Source organism: Typopeltis vanoorti, chromosome 21 (assembly GCF_054136105.1).
Source record: "Typopeltis vanoorti isolate ZY-2024b chromosome 21, IOZ_Tvanoo_1.0, whole genome shotgun sequence".
Lineage (NCBI taxonomy): Eukaryota > Metazoa > Arthropoda > Arachnida > Uropygi > Thelyphonidae > Typopeltis > Typopeltis vanoorti.
The window spans coordinates 17,143,651-17,163,529 of NC_143569.1; the positions used below are offsets into that span (position 1 = coordinate 17,143,651).

The following is a 19,879-nucleotide window of genomic DNA, read 5'->3' on the forward strand; positions in this document are numbered from 1 at the left end:
AGTGCAAGTTATATTTGAATAAATACAGTATAAACCACAACTACAGCTGTTCCTGTATACACTGTTTAAGAAGTGGATGGGGAGGTTTGGAGGTTTCAGGTGATTAGAAATCTTGTTGATCCACGTAGAAAGCAATTATATTTTGTTGATGCAACATCCTTGCTATTTTATCTATGACTGATTGTGTATATGGCAAAATCACTACTCCTACCCCATCAACAAGATCTCTAATCATCACCTGAAACCTCCAAAACCAAAAAAGGTGTCTCCACAAGATCAGCTGTAGTTCTGGTTTACCCTACATAGGACAGACAGACAGACAGACAGGTCAAGAGATTAGTCAACAGACATTAAGAACAAAATAAAACACAAATCAGGACTGGAAGCTCAGATAAGCGAAACAAATCTGTGAAGTATTATGGCAAGAAACAAAAACGCTTCACATAGATTACAGATTGTTTTTTCAAGAGTGTTCAAAGAATTGACTGAAATGATGATATTCTATACGTGTGTAGAGGCTTAAGTGCTGTGAGGACATCATGTTGGAGGCTTAATGGATTTTTTACAACACTCAAAAAGAATTAAAATAGAATTTAATACTTCCTATATTTCGTCCTAGTCACTAGGACATCTATGGGGATTACAAAAACAATTAATGTAAACATATACACAAATAACAAACAATACTAAGCCCAACTACGTGGATGACACTAAAGTCCTATCTAGGTAGAGCGCCCTCTAAGGGCAGTAGTAGGTCGCCTGGAATGTAAGGTGGGAACTCTGGTGATGAGCGTCTCCCAAATCTTCGGAAGCTTAATGCAACCATATTTATTGAGATTTGGTTGGTTTTTGAGAGCTGCTGCTGCTTCTAAGAAAAGTCTCTCTTTCTTGAATTTGCTGTGGTGGAGCATGGTGGTTTTCTTCCATGATACCCTGTGGGTGGTGTCCAAAACATGGTCAGCCAAGCCTGAATGGCCATAGTTGTGTTTGAAGATGTAAGACTTGTGTTCCTCTAGACGGATGGATGCTGATCTGCCTGTCTATCCAAAGTACGCCAGCTTACAGGAACAGGGTACTTTGTAAACTCCAGGCAGAGAGAGAGGAGGGAGCTGATCTTTCGTAGAACGGATAAGGGTAGCAAGTTTGCAGTGGGGCTTATATGCTGTGTGTAGGTTGTACTGTTTTAGTATCTTGGCTATTTTTTCGGATGTGCCACGGATGTAGGGTATGGTGATGGCATTTTTAAAATCTTGTTGACGAGAAGGACGGGGAATGGGGGAGGAGTTGATTATTTTTTTATTAAGTGTATCATTAGGCACGCCTGCCTAATGATACACTTACCTTCACTGTATACAGAAAACCCACACACACAAGCAGATACATTCACAAACTCTCCCACCACCACCCCTCTCAACAATTTGGCATTATTAAAACTCTTACCAAGAGAGCCCACAATCTTTGTTCCAGTGGAACCGCCCTCACTACTGAGCTTAACCACATACACAGCACTTTCCTCTCCAATGGCTACAACGATCACAGTATCAAAAAAATAATCAACTCCTCCCCCATTCCCCGTCCTTCTCGTCAACAAGATTTTAAAAATGCCATCACCATACCCTACATCCGTGGCACATCCAAAAAAATAGCCAAGATACTAAAACAGTACAACCTACACACAGCATATAAGCCCCACCGCAAACTTGCTACCCTTATCCGTTCTATGAAAGATCAGCTCCCTCCTCTCTCTCTGCCTGGAGTTTACAAAGTACCCTGTTCCTGTAAGCTGGCGTACTTTGGACAGACAAGCAGATCAGCATCCATCCGTCTAGAGGAACACAAGTCTTACATCTTCAAACACAACTATGGCCATTCAGGCTTGGCTGATCATGTTTTGGACACCACCCACAGGGTATCATGGAAGAAAACCACCATGCTCCACCACAGCAAATTCAAGAAAGAGAGACTTTTCTTAGAAGCAGCAGCAGCTCTCAAAAACCAACCAAATCTTAATAAATACGGTTGCATTAAGCTTCCGAAGATTTGGGAAACACTCATCACCAGAGTTCCCACCTTACATTCCAGGCCACCTACTACTGCCCTTAGAGGGCGCTCTACCTAGATAGGACTTTAGTGTCACCCACGTGGTTGGGCTTAGTATTGTTTGTTATTTGTGTATATGTTACATTAATTGTTTTTGTAATCCCCGTAGATGTCCTAGTGACTAGGACGAAATATAGGAAGTATTAAATTCTATTTTAATTCTTTTTGAGTGTCGTAAAAAATCCATTAAGCCTCCAACATGATGAAATTCTATGAATAAACTAAAAAACAACAAGTAATAACAGTTACCACACAAAATGAAAATATTTGAACATGAATAACGATAGAAAGTACACATTTGCTATGGCAATGCTTGTTGGTTTGTGGACTACTGTATACTGCTAGTAACCATGTGTGTGTGTGTCATGATTTAGGAAGACCAGACCAGATAAAATGTGTATTTCATGATTTAAGAAAACTGGTCCTGATAAAATGGTAACAGATCTATAGTGCAACAAGAAACAAGGGGTGACTTTACATCTGGTCTCCTCTAATTCATCACAACACAAAGGTGGTTACCAGCAGCATACGGTAGTCCATAAATCAGCCAACAAATTTGATATTCATGTTCAAATATTTTTATATATGTTAACTGTTATTAATAGTTTCTTTAGTTTATTCACAGAATTCTCCTGCTTTTGTGAACCAAAAGATTTTCACAAAACTAGTCAAGTAATCAATAAAATTAGTTTACTATCCCATTTGATTTTTTATCTGTGGAGTAATACTGGCAAAAACATTCCTAGCACATAACTGTTAGTTCAACCATGGTACTAAAATACAGATTTGCAACCTTTCATATTTCATTACTGCATAAATGGGATTCACATTAAAAAAACTAATTTCCACATAGATGAACGCAAGTCTTCTGGTGGAAGACTAATGATTTTCTCACTCAGGGTGCACCAAATACAGTGATAATACTACATGATTAGGTTTAGATTATTTCTAGCTTCCTTTCAACAATTTTCTTCCAAAGTAATCTACTGTTTGCCACATGCACAAAAGAAAACCAAAATGCATAGCCAAATGAAGGATCACAGCCAAACTATGATTCTTAATTACATAAACTGATGATGAAATATCCATTTGTTTCTTCTCAGGTGGCTGTTCTTTTTAAGAGCATAACTTCTCTGAAAAGGCAATCATGTTTTCCAAAAGAACAAGTGACCAGTTGTAATTTCCCCCCGTCTACCACCTGCACTAATAGTCCTCTCTTGCCTTCCCACTTACGTGCACTTTCTGTCTGATATGCTCTGATGATCTTCCATCTTATTATATCATCTCAGCCTCTTTCTCTCTCTTGGTGTTATACTCAGGTATGCAGGTTTCTCAATACATCACACACATTTTGTAAACTGTGTAAAAATAAAACTTAATATCTCATAAGTTTAAAAAGATACTTTAAAAGAGTGGATATTCTATAACCAGTGGGATCACTAGATAGACTATGAAGCCATGGTGCATCTTCTACTATGGCTACAAACTACCTAGTCTCAGTAGTTTTTTTTTTTTTTTCACTTGGAAAAACAAATTCTTAACCTGTAGAAAAAAAAAAAAAAAAAAAAAAATCTTAAGAGCTACAGAAATCCTAAATCTAAACTGTGAAAGAAACTTTTTCTCAAAAGGTTTAAGTCAAACCATTTCTAATCAAAACCAACATACTAATTGCTTTTTACCCCAAAGAACTTCATTCTGCACATATTCAAGAATCAAGCATAAAAACTTATGCTTGATTCTTGATTCTGGTATGAAATATTTACATCGCTTGATATTCTTATGGTTGCTAGCAAACTGACGAAGCAGTCATAAAAATAAAGAAAACAAAGCTTTATCCTTTATTATAATACTTGAAATTGCATAAACACACACACTACTGACTTAGTCACTGTTTGTTATATGAACAGTTAAAGTATTCATTCTGAATTAATCACTTTCCAGTACAAAGCATGAAAATGATTCTGAAACATGGGAAATTGACAAAAAAGAGCGCAAGAAAATACAAGCCTTTAATATGGATTATGGGATGAACAAACTACCTCACCATAAAAAGTTCCAAATTATAAAATGCACCAGCATTAACCTCTTATACCTGATTTGCATATTATTTCCTGCAGCATATTGATGCAAATCAGGCATAAGAAATTAATATGATGGTAGGAAAAAATGAAAACAAAGATGTAGATGGCAAGAAGTAGTAGTAAATAAAGAGATGATAAACACAGGTTTAGATAAGAATAAGAAAAACTTAAGAATTCAAATTTTTTATAGATCTGAAAAAGGCATATAACAAGATGCTCATATGAAGCCTTTTCAAAATACTAAAATTATTTTAGGTAAATGGAACCGGAACATAATACAAAGCAATACATAGTCTGTATTTAAGCTGTAAGTCAGCAGTTAGAATTGAAGGAAATGCAGGCAGATGGTTCGTTGTAAAATCAGGGGTAAGACAAGGATGCACGTTATTTCCACTCTTATTCATCATCTGTAGAGATCGCATTATGAAAGAAAGTGGCATTAGACTTCATGTTAGAATTGGATATGTCAAACTTAGCTCTTTGCTTTATATAGATGATACTGTACTCCTAAACACATCTAGTGCAAGTCTTCAGGATCCTTTAACTAAATTGAATAACAGCTAGAACAAATATGGCATGATAATCAGCCATAAAAAGAACAAAACTATGAAAATAGGCAGGAGCACAGAGCACTTCAGATGCATTCTGAATGGAGATCCTATTGAACAAGTAAAATATTTCAGCTATTTAGGCACAGGTTTTCATGAAGATGGCAGGTTAAATCTGGAAATAGACAACAGAATAAAAAAAACCTGGTATGGTGAGTAGCTAGCTGAATAAATTTATATGAAATAAGAGAGAAGTTAGCCAAAACAAAAAAAACTAGCAGTACACAAGACAGTGTGAAAATCAGTTTTAGGTAATGGATCTGAGAGTTGGGCTAGAAATAAAGCACTTGATCAAATAGAGACCATAGATATGAGAATTCTGAGAAAAAAATAGAGACATAATCGGATGGCAGCAATGACATATAAGAAAGGAATCTGACATTGTTAACATTCAAGAATGTGTGAGCAAAGCTAATCTAATGTGGTATGGCAACTTAAACAGAATGTGGGGAGAGAGGGAAAGGTTAGCAAAACAGGTGACTAATGGTAAGATGGAAGGAGAGAGACCAAGAGGAAGACCAAGGTCTAGATGGAATTCCTTAGAAGCACATAACGTTAGATATGACAATAGTGGAGTGTTGACGTCAGACTAATTTGGAGGAAAATTGTTGATAGGAAATTAATAATGTAAACTTAATCATGTAGTGCTATGAGTAGCCTAAACATCCTTCAAGCATACATATCAGGAAATATATAGAATTAAAGTAATATTACTAATACTAAGTGTTAGGTAATCTTAAACCAACCCTTGCTCTAGATACTGAATATGGAACATTTTCAAATCACATCCATACCTTCAAATAAAGCAGGATGATAGTCTCATATAAAGTAATAAAATTCATTTGCCACCTAAAAACATTTAAAATAAAACATGGCAGAGATCCAAACCTACAGTCTGCTAATTAGAAAGTAGTGACTTTATTAAGATGCTTATCTTCAGCTACATGTTATAAATGCCTATATAATAGACAATCTAGTATTCTGTATGTAGTTATGTAGTTTTTATTAATACCCACTAAGTATCACAAGCAGTGGGAGTATATTGAAATTGAAAAGTTTATAAATAACATCAGTAAAGAAAGGAAAGCATTTTTTTAAAAATTTTTTTTATGTTTCTGGATTAGAACATAACGAGGTTATTCACTAAATATTTAAAGACTAGATTTAATAGTATCAGATGACAAATTTGTTTCTTGTAATAATAACATTAATCTCTTCACATGCATTCAATGATCACATGGTGATGATTATATTTCAGAATATAATTACTACTATGTGATGAATGTGTATAATTAATTCTGTATTCTTTTCAACTGTCAGAATGGCACTTGTAAAGCTTTAAAGGAGGAGTCAAAAAATACTTAAACATTTAAAATTCATTTTCAAGTCAAAACATCAGGGACATGAAATTTCGGCCTATTAGGGAACGATCAAAAGTTGAACAAATAGATGTCAGTGAGCATATTGATTAATTAAGTGGAGGAATAAAGTCTTCGTTTTAAGCTTACAAAATGAAAAGTAAGTGAAAAATCTTGAATATTTGCAGTATTTTATGAATATTATAAACTTAAATTCTTTGCCAGTATATGTATGTTTTACAAAACAGATTATCACATGAAATTTCTATTAGGAAATTAGCACACACCATGACTAAAAAAATGAGCAATGATGATTATCTTCAGCCTTGTATCCCAATCTGAAGTATTGGTTTTCACAAAAATGTATAATGGAATCTCATTCAAATAAATAAATCTTGAAATTGAACTTCATTAAATTTATTAGAAATTTATTTTGGAGCATACAGTACATGTTAACATACCTAAATTGCAGTACAGCATTAAAAGTGGCAGAAAATATATTGAAATCTATAAAAATGAAAAGTGGATTCCATTTTCATTTGAGGAGGAAAACTCTCAGATTCAAATGAGATGTAAGAAAATTTTTTTCTCAAAAATGTTTCCCAACATTCGTTCATGTTAGACTGTCTGAATCAATTTGTTTTCAGGTTCTAAACAAATATTTTTAAGTCAAGCCTTCTCAGAATAAACATCTTTATAGAGGGAAAGAAAAAGCAGTGCATTATCAACTGTTGAAAACATTTCATGAAATTAAAAAAAAAATAGCAAAATTTAAAGCTGCTGCATATTTGTTAAGAGAAATTTTTTATTTTATTTATTTTTTTAAATGCAAACCTGAATATATTCAAATGTGGTCGAACATTGTTGAATGCAAAAAAAGCCAAGTACAAACAAAACTGAGAGTTGCTAACCTGTTACTTTAATGAAAGAAAGTCAATATATAAATACAATGAGGTCTAGCTGACATAAATTTAAAAGATATAAACAAAAGCATTTTTCAATTAAATATTGAATATTTTAAGTTACTCCTATACAATCAAATGTAATTTTTATTTTGTTTTTATTTCAAAACAAATTTATTCAGACACCTTTTAATTTTTTGAAGTAAGGTGACCTTGACCTTGCAGCGTCACCTGGTGTCTGTGTCAGCAACCAAATAAACTCCTTGAAAACAATTGGAAGAAAAGTGGTTTCCATTTTAGAAAAGGCTGTTTGAAAGAAGGTAATGTTCTGAAAATGGATGGCCAATTTATTATGTATTATCTGAAATAGTTTTTTTTTGACTCTACAACATGGATCGGTACACTGTGTTTAAAGCTTTATTTAGAGGAAACAACATGATATCGGAGGCTGAAGGTGTGAACTAGTTTATATTAACTCAATTTAACAACAATAACAAAAAAAAAAAAAAAAGATTTTGATTCAAACAGTTTTTACCAAAAAAAAAATCCTCGATATTATGATAAATGCCATTTAGTCAGATGTTGCTTTGATATTCATTCTTCTTTATTGATTCTTCCTTCAAGTAAGAGTTGCCAACCAACAGAAGATATCATTTGCTATGTGTTTATGCGGTCTGGAATGTGAATTGCAGTAACCACATTGAGAACAGAAATCAGTTTAATAACTAAATTAAGTTGACATAATTTAGTTAGTTATTAAACTAACATCCATTTGTTTTGTGGTATGTGAGTCAACTCAGTTTGACACTCTTCAAATATCATTAATATATACAGACCATATTAAAAAGTTCCATAAAAATATAAATCAGAAACATAACATTAAAAGGTTAATTCCAATTAACATTTTAATGTTATGGAGTCAAAGCTCTAGAAATTAAAAAAAAAAAAATTAATTAAAACAATTATATCTTCATAAGGGGTGCTTAAGGGTCAAAGCTATATAACTGAGAGGAGACCTCCACATAGCCTTTAGAGGAATGCGGAGAACCGACCAGGGCTTCTGACCTAATGTTCAATCCTCACCTTCTCGTGGTGCACCCTGTTGGGTATCTACTTGGATACTGAACGAACGACGATGGGCTGGCAATTTGGGATTTAGCCGACCAAATTGTATTCTTATTGGTTAAACCAAAATAAAAAATGATGGTACAACGTGACAAAATTTCATGCCGGCTGGGACGTCGCCCGGGAACCAGGGCGAACAGCGAAAAGTCAGCTACTGGAACAATCTGTGAAAACAAACCCCAACTCAACATCACCAGAATTAAAGATCAGTACTATCGACGTAAGAAGCCTGAATGGCAAAGAAATGGAGCTAGCTGAGGAATTAGATAAGTACCAGAACGACATAATAGGGGTGACTGAAACAAAATAAAGACCAAAACTGGTGAGATCTTTCTGAGCAATAAATACAAAATGTTATATTCAGGCAATGACAATCAAGGAAAAGAAGGAGTAGCCACAGTATTGAACACAAAATACAAGGCTAATCTTCTTGAATGGTAGTCACGAGAATGGAGAACTGGACAATGAGACTTATTTGTGCCTATGGTCCCACAGAAGGTTCTACTAAGGTAGAAGTGGAGGAATTTTTTGAAATTTTTTGAAATTTGAATTTTTAGAAAAAAGCAACTGACACAATGAAAAAGGAAAAGTTGGTCCTTGTTGGGGGTCTAAATAGCAGAGTAGGAAATGATTGTGAGATATACAAAAATATTTTGGGAAAATTTGGAGAAAAGAGCAAAGCTAATAATAATGGCAAATATCTGTTGGATTTCTGCTCAGGACATGGATTGGTTATTCCTAACACCATGTTCCAACATAAAAATGTGCACAAATTCACATGGAGAGAAGAGGCTAAGAATAAGAAAAGTCTCACTGACTATGTTATTGTTGAGAGCGATGTTTTCTCCCTGGTGCAGGACACCAGAGTGTACAGAGGATTTGAAATTGGAAGTGATCCCTATTTAGTCTTGAGCAGGATAAAATTGAATTTCATATTGAAAAGAATAACATGTAAGAAAGTTTTAAAGCGAATAAAAGTTGAGCAGCTCTCAGATGTGAACTGTAGACTAAAATACACAAAGATTATTGAAAAAAAAATGAATGAGTTTGAGAACAGGAATCAAACCTTGGAGATTCAGTTGCAAACTCTGAAGAAAACACTGACTGATTCTGCCAGAGGCATGTGGTGAGGTTGTTTGCAAGGATAAAAAAATCAGAACTCTCTGGTGGACACAGGAAGTTAAAGAGGCAGTGAAGGAAAAGAAGAAAGCATATCAAAAGTTCCTGGCAAATAAGTCAGCTTGTGCTCTTAGAGAATATAGAGACAAATGCAAAAAAAAAATGCTAAACACTGTGTAAAACTAGCTAAACAAAAAGTGATGGGCAGACTTTGGCAAGAATATAGAAAATAAATATCGAGAAGGTGGCAAAATATTCTGGAGGTTGTTGAAGAGGCTTAGAAATGGAGGAAAGAGTGCTGTAAAAGGAGTTAGAGATGATAAATTTGACATGAAAACGGGAGAAAAAGATATCCTTGAGGTATGGAATAATTACTTTGAAAAACTGCTAAATGAAACAAGCAGTGATGACAGCATAGTGGTAAAAAACACTGACCAGGCATGCAGTCAGGAATACATATCCATACTTGAAGTAGAAAAAGCCATCAAAGGCTTGAAATGTGGAAAGGCAGCAGGAGTAGATGATATTCGACCAGAAATGCTGAAGTATGGTGGTATAAGAGTCTTACAGTGGCTGCACCGCATAGTTCAGAAAGCCTGGACAGAGGACCGAATTCCCAATGATTGGAGTAGAGCTCTCATAGTACCGATATATAAAAAGGGAAATAAAACTGAATGCGAGAATTACAGTGGTATTTCCCTACTGAGTGTTCCTGGTAGGATCTATGCAAGTATGCTTGAGAAACGGTTGAGAAGAACTGTGGAAGAAAAGCTTGGTGAAGAACAAGTTGGATTCAGGCCAAATAGAGGCTGTCAGGATCAGATCTTAACTTTACGACAAATAGTCGAGAAATCATGGGAATATAACAAAGATCTGTATTTAAGTTTTGTCGATTTGGAAAAGGCATATGACAAGGTGCCAAGAGAGAAGCTATCAATACGCTGCAGTTATATGGTGTCAATGGGGCATTATATCAAGCAATACTTAGTCTTTATTTGAGTTGTAAGTCAGCAGTTAGAATTGAAGGAAGTACAGGAAGATGGTTTAATGTTAAATCTGGTGTGAGACAAGGATGTACATTATCCCCTCTGTTATTCATTATCTATATGGATCACATTATGAAGGAATGTGGTATTAAACCTGATATCAAAATTGGAGATGTTAATGTCAGCTCTTTGCTTCATGCAGATGATGTTATACTTCTAAATAAATCTGCTACAAGTCTGCAAGATTCTCTGACTAAATTGAATAACTGTTGTAATAGATATGGTATGAAGGTCAGCAATAGAAAGACAAAGACAATGAAAATGGGCAGAATCATTGAAAATGTCAACTGTGTATTGTGAATGGAGAACCTGTGGAACAAGTAAAACATTTCAGCTACTTAGGCACGATTTTTACTGAAGATGGTAAATTAAATATAGAAATAGACAACAGAATCAGCAAAGCTGGTATGGTGGGAAGTCGATTGAATAAATTGATATGGAATAAGAGAGAAATTAGTTGTAACACTAAATTAGCTGTATACAAGACAGTATTCAAACCAGTTTTAACTTATGGATCTGAGAGCTGGGTCAGAAGTAAAACACTTGACCAAAGACTAGAGACCGCAGTTATGAGAGTCCTGAGAAAGATTATAGGCATGAACAGATGGCATCAATGGCAATATCATATTAAAAACGAGGATATTAGGAAAGAACTTGACATTGTCAGCATCCAGGAATGTGTTAGCAGAGCTAATCTCAGGTGGTATGGTCACTTAAACAGAATGGGCGAGGAAAGATTAGCAAAACAAGTGTTCTCTGTCAGGTTGGCAGCAAAACGACCCAGAGGAAGACCAAGATATAGGTGGATTGATACGGTACAAAGTGCCTTAGACGATAGAAATATAAGATCTGATAATGTTGGAGTCTTGACAAGTAACAGACTGATTTGGAGGAAAATTGTAGATAGGAAGTTAGTAATGATGTAATTTTTTTCATGTAGTACTATCATATTCTGTACACCTCCCTTGAGGGTACATGGCAGGAATTTGATGATGAACATCAGCAAAGCATTGTCTCACGTGTGTACAAAACTGTATTATTAATAAGACAGCCTGCCATGAAGAAACTATTTTGAACTATGTTATTGTGCATTTTCCTTAGAAAATGAGTGTTTTATAGCATATATCAGTATAGATTTTAGTGTATTTAGTATTTAATAAAACTTTTATTAAGATATTTCAACACATCATTAAATTCCTGTCATGTAACCTCAAGGGGTGTACAGGATTCAACAAAAAATATAACATTAAAATGGCGCCAAAAAACGCACAAGGAAAGCAATGCCAAAAAAGAGCACCGCAGACAATAACAAGAAGACTAGTCCTGCTAACATGGTTATTGGAGTTGTGGAGGAGGTTGATGAAAATTAATTAACCTCCAAAACAGCAAAATTAAGGCAGATCATCAGAGAAACTATGTGGGAATTACAAAAAAAGTTGAGTCGTTTAAATGAGCATAAGGAGAAAATAAAAAACAAAGCACAGAAACAGGTAAGTCAGGAAGTAAAGGAAATCAGGTAAGTGATTTTACTTAAAAAAAAAAAAAAAAAGAAGTTATTTGGTATGGTGATAATTGATGAACGAGTTATAACTTAAGAGTTTTCCTGAAGCAAAAATTAAGAATATAAAGGAAGCAATTCAAAAACAGAAAATAAAAGTAAAGGAAATCATAATTGTAGTAGGTACTAATGAATTATCTGGTGATAAGTTCAGTATGAGAGAGGACATCAAAGGATTGTTGGAAGAGATGAGAATAAAGAGTGAAAAAAGTGAAAATTGTCAGTATTTTACCTTGATATGATAAAAATGAATTAAGAAGAATAAGGGCTATGATGGCAAACGATTCAATGCATAAGCTGTGTAGAAGGAATGGATGCGAGGAATGAGTTTTGAGGGGAGATGGATTTGTATAAGAAGGACGGCATACATCTGAATGTGTTTGGTATTAGAAGTCTAGAAAAACTAATAACTGGTATGAGACCTAACACAGAGAGCCAGGGAAGAATGGTGAGAAGGTGAGTGCAAGAGGGACAATGTCATACAACTGTGTTAATGACGGGAGTGGGCTTTGTCATGGAAATGTTGACGAGGAGAGAACGATTTCGACTTTGTGTTCATCCGGTATGGAGCCATCAAACATGTGCAAAGATGTCTACATGTATAAGGCACTACAGAAGAACAGAGATCTGCAAGTTATTCACCTGTGTCATATTGACTGCAGACAAGAGCATACAAAAGAACATACAGGTAGATTATTATGTCTGTACACGAATGCTAGGAGTATCAGAATTAAAGGGGTAGTTTGTTGCCTTAGTCAATACGCTGGGACCTCACATTGTAGGCATACCAAGAGGTTTCCGGAAGAAGTATATCCCTGGATGGGACAATGATAGTAATAAACTGTATCAAGAATATCTAGAGTGTGGTGATCCTGACATTGCAGATGAAATGGACTGAAACAGTAGAAACAGACTCGATTTTCGGCACTCCAGCAGGAAAGCATGGAGCCTTCTAAGAAAACTAGGTAGTGGCACCCTGACTGCCTGGGAACAATCAACTATTTCTCCTAACCAATCAAGATATACCACCAAGGACAAATAACACACTCTTCAAATAAAAAGAGAACTTACATATTTGAAAAATAACAGACCATCAGACCCTTTATATTCATGACCCTCTCTTGAAGATATTAACGCTACTCTAATGGATATGAAACCAGGCAAGACTCAAGGTTTCGATGGAATTCATCCCGATTTCGTGTTGAAGACAGGCCAAAAAGCTCGACAGTGGTTGGCTTGCTTTTTCTCTGACATTCTCCAGAGTGGTAGACTTCCAAAAGAGTTTAAGAGGACAAAAATTATCCCCATCTTAAAACCAGGAAAAACCAACACCAAACCAGAAAACTACCGACCAATCGCCCTGCTTATCACCTGTTATAAGCTCCTAGAAAGGCTCATTTTCAATAGAATTGCCTCTAAGATAATAGAACAAGTCGCAGTGGAACAGGCAGGATTCAGACATAAATGAAGCTGCTTCGTTTATGTCTGATCAGGTTCTGTCATTCACCACACATATAGAGGCAGGCTACCAAGCAACAATGCCTGAAAACAGCTGTAGCTTTTGTAGATCTTACCACAGCTTATGATACAGTCTGAAGGCATGGAGCAGTCTGCAAGTTGCTCCGTGCAGTCCCATGCAGAACTAATCGATAACTTGCTCATCAACCGCCTGTTCCAAGTATAGACGAGAACAAAAGTAAACAAAGAACACTGGATAATGGACTACCACAAGGGTCAGTTCTGGCTCCCCTCCTTTTTAACTTATACATTGCAGATTTGCCTAATACAGCCTCCAAGAAGTTTTGCTACACTGATGACATTGCTCTAGCCACCAGACACACCAATAAACGACCTTGCAGTCCTAGATGAATATTTCAGCAAATGAAGATTACGCCCAAATTCTAGCAAAACATAAGTTTCATGCTTCCACCTGAATAATAACCAGGCTAACAAAGAACTCACGGTCTACTTCAACCACAAACTGCTATGCTACAACAGATTCCCAAAATATCCGGGCATCACTCCGGATAGAACACTATCTTTTAAACCACATCTCATTAACACAGCATCCAAGCTAAAAACAAGAAACAATATACTGCAAAAACTATGTGGAACAACTTGGGGTGCCTCAGCAACAACGCTTTGCTGCACTGCTCTTGGCCTCATTTACTATACAGCTGAATACTGCTCGCCCATGTGTATTTGGTTGATGCTCAGCTTAACACCACTATGCACCTTATTTCTGGAACTGTAAAATCAACCCCAACCTACTGGCTCCCAGTGCTAAGCAACATTTCACCTCTACAGATCCAACTTTCTTCTACATGAATACAGAAAAATCATGGAAATCCAAAATCTTCCAATCCACAAAGACATCCCACCCCTAGAAATAAATAGGCTAAAGTCAAGGCATTCCAATCTTAACAGCAAAAAATCTTGCAGAGACAAGTTTCAACATGAAGGAGAAGTGGAAAGAGTCCTGAGTAACACTTCAACAGGGGTGTTTGATGAATTAGTGGACCCAAACAGATACCTTCGGGCTTTGACCTACCTCGGAAAACTTGGTCTGCCCTTAACCGAATCCGCACCAACCATGGCAGATGTGCAGACCTCCTTTACAAATGGGACATGATTGTCTCACCTAGGTGCAACTGTGGATCACCTCGCCAGACAATCATATTACAGCAGAATGTGTCCAACGTGCATACAGTGGAAACCTGTCAGACTTCATCCATGCTACAGCAAGTGCAGTTGACTGCACTTGCTGTAGCATGGATAATCAACCTATACATTCAGTTGTAGCCTATTCTTGAGTGTCTCTTTTATGACTGTATTATGTCTTATTATTGTACATATGTCTATTACTATGTCCATATATATTAAGGATTAATGTAATGTAACTTTTCATAAGTGAGCCATATGCTAAATAAATAAATAATTGTAGGCATAGTGAGACCTGGCTATCAAAATCAGACATACTAACTGGTATCGAGTGTAAAGGTACATTATTTTTAGGAAGGATAGAGAGAATAGGAGAGGAGGGGGGCATGCTGCTAATGATATCAGATGAGTTGAATTCAGTTTGAGTTGAGACCTATGATTGTAATACTACTACTAACAGTATTTCATGTAGCAGTGAGTTTGAAGCTGGTGTGAGGTGGAATCTAGCAAGATCAATTACATAGTGGGATGTTGTTACAGATCTGGTGGATCGGTTGCTAGTGATGAAGAAATGCATCACCAAATAGACAAGATGAGCGCAAAAAGAATAATCATAATAGGAGACTTTAATTATCCAAATACTAACTGGGAAGCAGTAGAATCTCATGAGAAGAATGAAAATGCATTTATTGAACTATTGCGGAACAACTTCCTTAAGCAGCATGTGACAGCAGGAACTCAAGGTCAAAGATTATTAGATTTGATTATAGTGTCAGAGGGCGTTTCAGTTAAAGACTTAACTATTCTACCTTTGGTTGGCAAGAGTGATCATGAGGTACTCACTTGGGAAGTGACTGAGTTTATGAATAAGTCTAAGAAAAGGTTACATGCTGAACTACAAAGCAGAAAATTATGACCAACGAGGAGCATACTAAGATCTGTGGAACGGGATCGATGGATGGAAAGAATATTGAGAGTGAATGAGAAGCATTTAAACAATACTTAAATGATGTGATAGTGTGTCCCGAGAGTTCGAAGAATAAATAGGGTAGGAGCCAAATGGTTGTGTAATCTTAATAAGCAAGAGATTCGTAAGAAAAACATTGTACATAACGATGATGTTCGTTATGAAAATTGCAAGCAGCAGGCTAGAGTAGTCACAACTGTTGTATGGAAAGCTAAGTGAGTATGAAAAGAAACTGGCTCTGCACGTTAAAGACAACCCACAAGAATTCTATTGATATGCTGCAAGTAAAAGAAAGAATGCATATGAAATGCAGATGGTGTGAGGGTTACAGATGCAAAAGAGGTTGCTCAACTAATGAGTGCCCATTTTGTTAAAAGCTATCAACCTGGCATATGCAACATTGAGCTCACTGCTACCTCTTCACTGGATAAAAAACTCAGGTGTATGAGGATGAGGTATTAGAGCAGTTGCACAAACTGAATAAAAATTCAGGCATAAGGGCTGATGGGATATCAGCATGTGTGCCAAGAGTGTTCAGCTGAACTGGCTATTCCTTTTACCAGGTCATGTTTTAGTAACTTGCTCACATTCTATAACAATGTTACTGTTCAACAGTAACATTGTTATAGACAAGGGGAATAGATACACTATGATACTTTTGGATTTTGCTAAGGCTTTTGACAGAATACAGCATGGTAGACTGTTGCATAAATTGGAGAATATGGGTTTGGATTATAGAATACTAGCATGGATAAGAGGATGACTGAGATATCAAAAAAGTGGTATATGGAAAATGTGAGTCTGTAAGATTTAAGGTAACCAGTGGTGTACCACAAGGATCAGTGCTTGGTTTACTGTTATTCAATCTATATATTCATGATATTGGGAAGGATTTGACAAGTGACATACAGCTATTTACTGATGTTGCAAAGATAGGTAGGGTAATCAGGAATGCTGCTGATATGCAGTACTTGCAGAATGATTTGAATAGGTGGAATTGTGAGCATGGGAAAATGGATGTCAGTTCAATGTCAGTAAATGTAAAGTTATTCACTTCAGCATGATTACATATCCAATGTCGTATTATATTGGTGGGATTATGCTTGAAGAAACTGATGGGGCTAGGGATCTTGAAGTGTTAGTAGATAGGAAGTTGAAGTTCAGATGCCACTTAGCAAAGATTACAAATACAACTTAAAAGATAATTGAAATGCTGAAACAAATGTTCACATGTAAAGATAAGGATGTCATTTTGCCTCTTTGCAAGACATTGATAAGACCTCACTTGGACTATTGTGTGCAGGTTTGGTCTCCTGGTTTCCATTGTGATTCTGATATATTGGAAAGGAGTGTGTTAAAAATGATATCAGGATTATGGAATACTGATTATGCAGACAGACTGAGAATTTGCTGCAGATACTAGCAAACAAATGAAAGTGGGGATGATACGATTGAGACTTACAAACTTCTGAAAGGGTCATACAGGATTTCTGTTGATGAAATTTTTCAATTTATTGAGGATTGGGAAAGGACAAGAGGGCATCCTTGGAAACTGAGAATTAATGCCACTAAGAATAGGATGAGGGCTAGATTTTTCTCTCATAGGGTGGTGCGTGATTAGAATGAATTACCATTGGATGTTGTGAATGAATTCAAGAATAAGTATGATAGCTGGTGAATGTAGTATATGGCCTCTCTCGATGAGTCCCTTACTCCCTGGAGGTCTCTCTTAATAATATTATATATATTTATTATTATTTTTTTTTTAACAATATATTAATTATCTGTCATTTCTGAAATTTTGTGAAAAACAGTGCCAAAATTCAGAATAAAAACTATTTTTAATGAGAAATTTCTCATTACCTGTCCTCTGTAGTTGGTAGGAATACCCCCCATGTTATAATGAACAGTAGGTAAAACAGGAATAGGCTCACGTGTTACATCAACACCAGAAAATATCATTGCAGTTTCTGAGATTCCAGGTAACCGAGTAGCTAACTGTTCAGGAGGTAGGTGATGTAGCTGAAGATGTACATGATCCTTTTCTGGACCACAGCCCCTAATAAATATAATCAGTCATTTTTTTATGTCCATGTCAGAAAATAATAATTCATTAGAAATTCGAAATAATTTATTTTCTTCACATTTAAAGAAATATAAAAATAATGCTCCTTTTCCAGATATAGGTAACTAAGTGTTGTTACAGTACATTTGTTAAAAAAGGTTATATATTCCTTCCACCCACATATACAGCTACCAATGCTGAAATGACCTACATTTTTAAGTTTGTAATAATAGCTTTCCTAAAAAAAACTATGGGGATTCTGCATTAAAATTCAGCTATCCCACAAATTAATAATAATGAAACTGAATTTAAAGTTAAGTTAATGTGGTATTTTGTAAATTTGTTAGTTAAACATTTGTGCCTTTTTGTTATGTTGCAAGTAAAACATTGAGATTTCATTTTTGGCTTTGATTCGTGCTTAGAATTAAAATGAATTTCTTTAGGCCATATATTAGAACAATTATAATTTTGTATGAGCTAACAATATTGCAACATTGGTGCCTTTTGCATCTGGACAACTGTATAAAAAATTCATTATTTTATTCATATAAAACATCCTGTCACTTAAGAGAAGAGCCAAAATTACCTCTGTATTCATTCTTTGTAAGTGATTAAATGAACCTACCTCAAGTGCAATAAAAACACTATGAAATGAAGAAATGCTATAATTTCAACTGCTTTCAACACAAAGTTAAAATTAATACATTTTCCTGCACTATGAGAAGAACTTTCATTTCATTTTAAGCATGGCGCTACAACTAGCAATGGTGGTGAACAACTGTGGACTGAGCATAAAGTTGCTCTACTGTATTCCAAGCATGCATAGAAGTAGAGAGAAAATTAATAAATATTGCATAGCATTCAGTTGTTCAGAAGGGAAAGAAGGAAAGAGAATACAAAAAGAGAGTATATATTATAATATATAAGGGAAGCTGTGCAGATTAAAGTCTTTTTTTTTAAGTTTAGATCTGATGCATAGTTTAATTCTACAGATTTTATGTCATATACCTTTGTGTTTTTCTGTAAAGATTTTTATTTTGATTATAAAAAGGTGTTTGAAGACTCAATCTCTTAATGAGTTAATACTTCACAGAAGATAAGTTATTATCAGCACTACTACAATGGGTGTCTCCATGGAGTCAGAAGCTTCATTGCAAGAGATCCTATATTATCACACTTATTTTGAAATTAAGAGTTAAACTACTCTGGATTGAAGGAGTACTTTAGTAATGGTGAGAAAGAAAGTATAAAATAAAAAACTTCCCACCCACAGAATAATTATTTACTTATCTCCATAGCCAACAACACTGATAAAAACACAGTCAACTTGGTGCCATATACTAAATGAAATCCCGTAAACATCCATATTCAAGTGAGAATACCATTTTATTAGTTCAAAAAATATGCTAACATACCTCTCCCTTCTACACATCAGCTGTCTTGTAAAATATATCAGATCATCCCAAAAGTAATGTTATGAAAGAATATAAAAGATAAATAATTCGCTAATTTAATCAAGTATATATATTCTCCATTTGAATCGATAACGCTCTTCCAAAGTTACAAAAGCTTCATAATGCTATTTCTATAGAATTCAGGAGGTTTGGAGACAAAGAAGTTGCATAGAAGATGCATTTTTATTAATGAAATGTTGCAAACTTCGAAGTAAGTGTAATCTGAAGGTGCAAGATCAGAAGAATATAGAGGATGTGAAAGCTTTTACCAGCTAAGTTCCTCAATCTTACAGGTGATTCACGAACTTATGAGAGCATGTGTTATCATGGTGAAAAACAACATTTTCATTCAATTGATCAAGTTGTTCACAGTATACTTCAGCTGTGATTGATTGATTGGTTTTGTGGCAAGAGTTCAAAATTAGCAACAGCCATATCTTACCAAACGCTTAAAACCTTCTGAGAGTGAAAGACATTTTGGATGAGGTGCAGTCTGTTGCCCTGAATGAACCCACTGCCTTTGGTGGTTAACATTCTTGTAAAGTATCCACTTTTCATCACTGGTGACTACACAACTCAAACGGAAATTGAACTGCTCGAGAATGAAGAGCAGTGGCAGATGTTGCCATGCTCTCTTCAATTTTTGTTCATCAGTAACCCATTTGCCAAGCTTAGACATTATTCCAAGTTCTTGCAAATGATGATGGATGGTCGATGATGACGAATTAAGATCCTTTGCACTAATTCTTCAACAGTTGCATTGGCACTTCTTGCAATAGCAGCTTCCAAAATATCATTATTGAGAGAGACAGGGAACCTAGAATGAGAGAGAGAG

The 19,879-nt window shown here is 35.4% G+C and overlaps 1 protein-coding gene across 1 annotated transcript in view; it reads right to left on the bottom strand.

The window, feature by feature from the left end:
* SdhA (succinate dehydrogenase, subunit A (flavoprotein)) overlaps positions 1-19,879 on the bottom strand; it is a 311,617-nt gene that overhangs the window by 96,542 nt on the left and 195,196 nt on the right. The window contains exon 10 of the mRNA XM_090411417.1: positions 17,389-17,584. Coding sequence (XP_090267543.1) covers positions 17,389-17,584 — 196 coding nt within the window. The remainder of the gene's footprint in view (positions 1-17,388; positions 17,585-19,879) is intronic.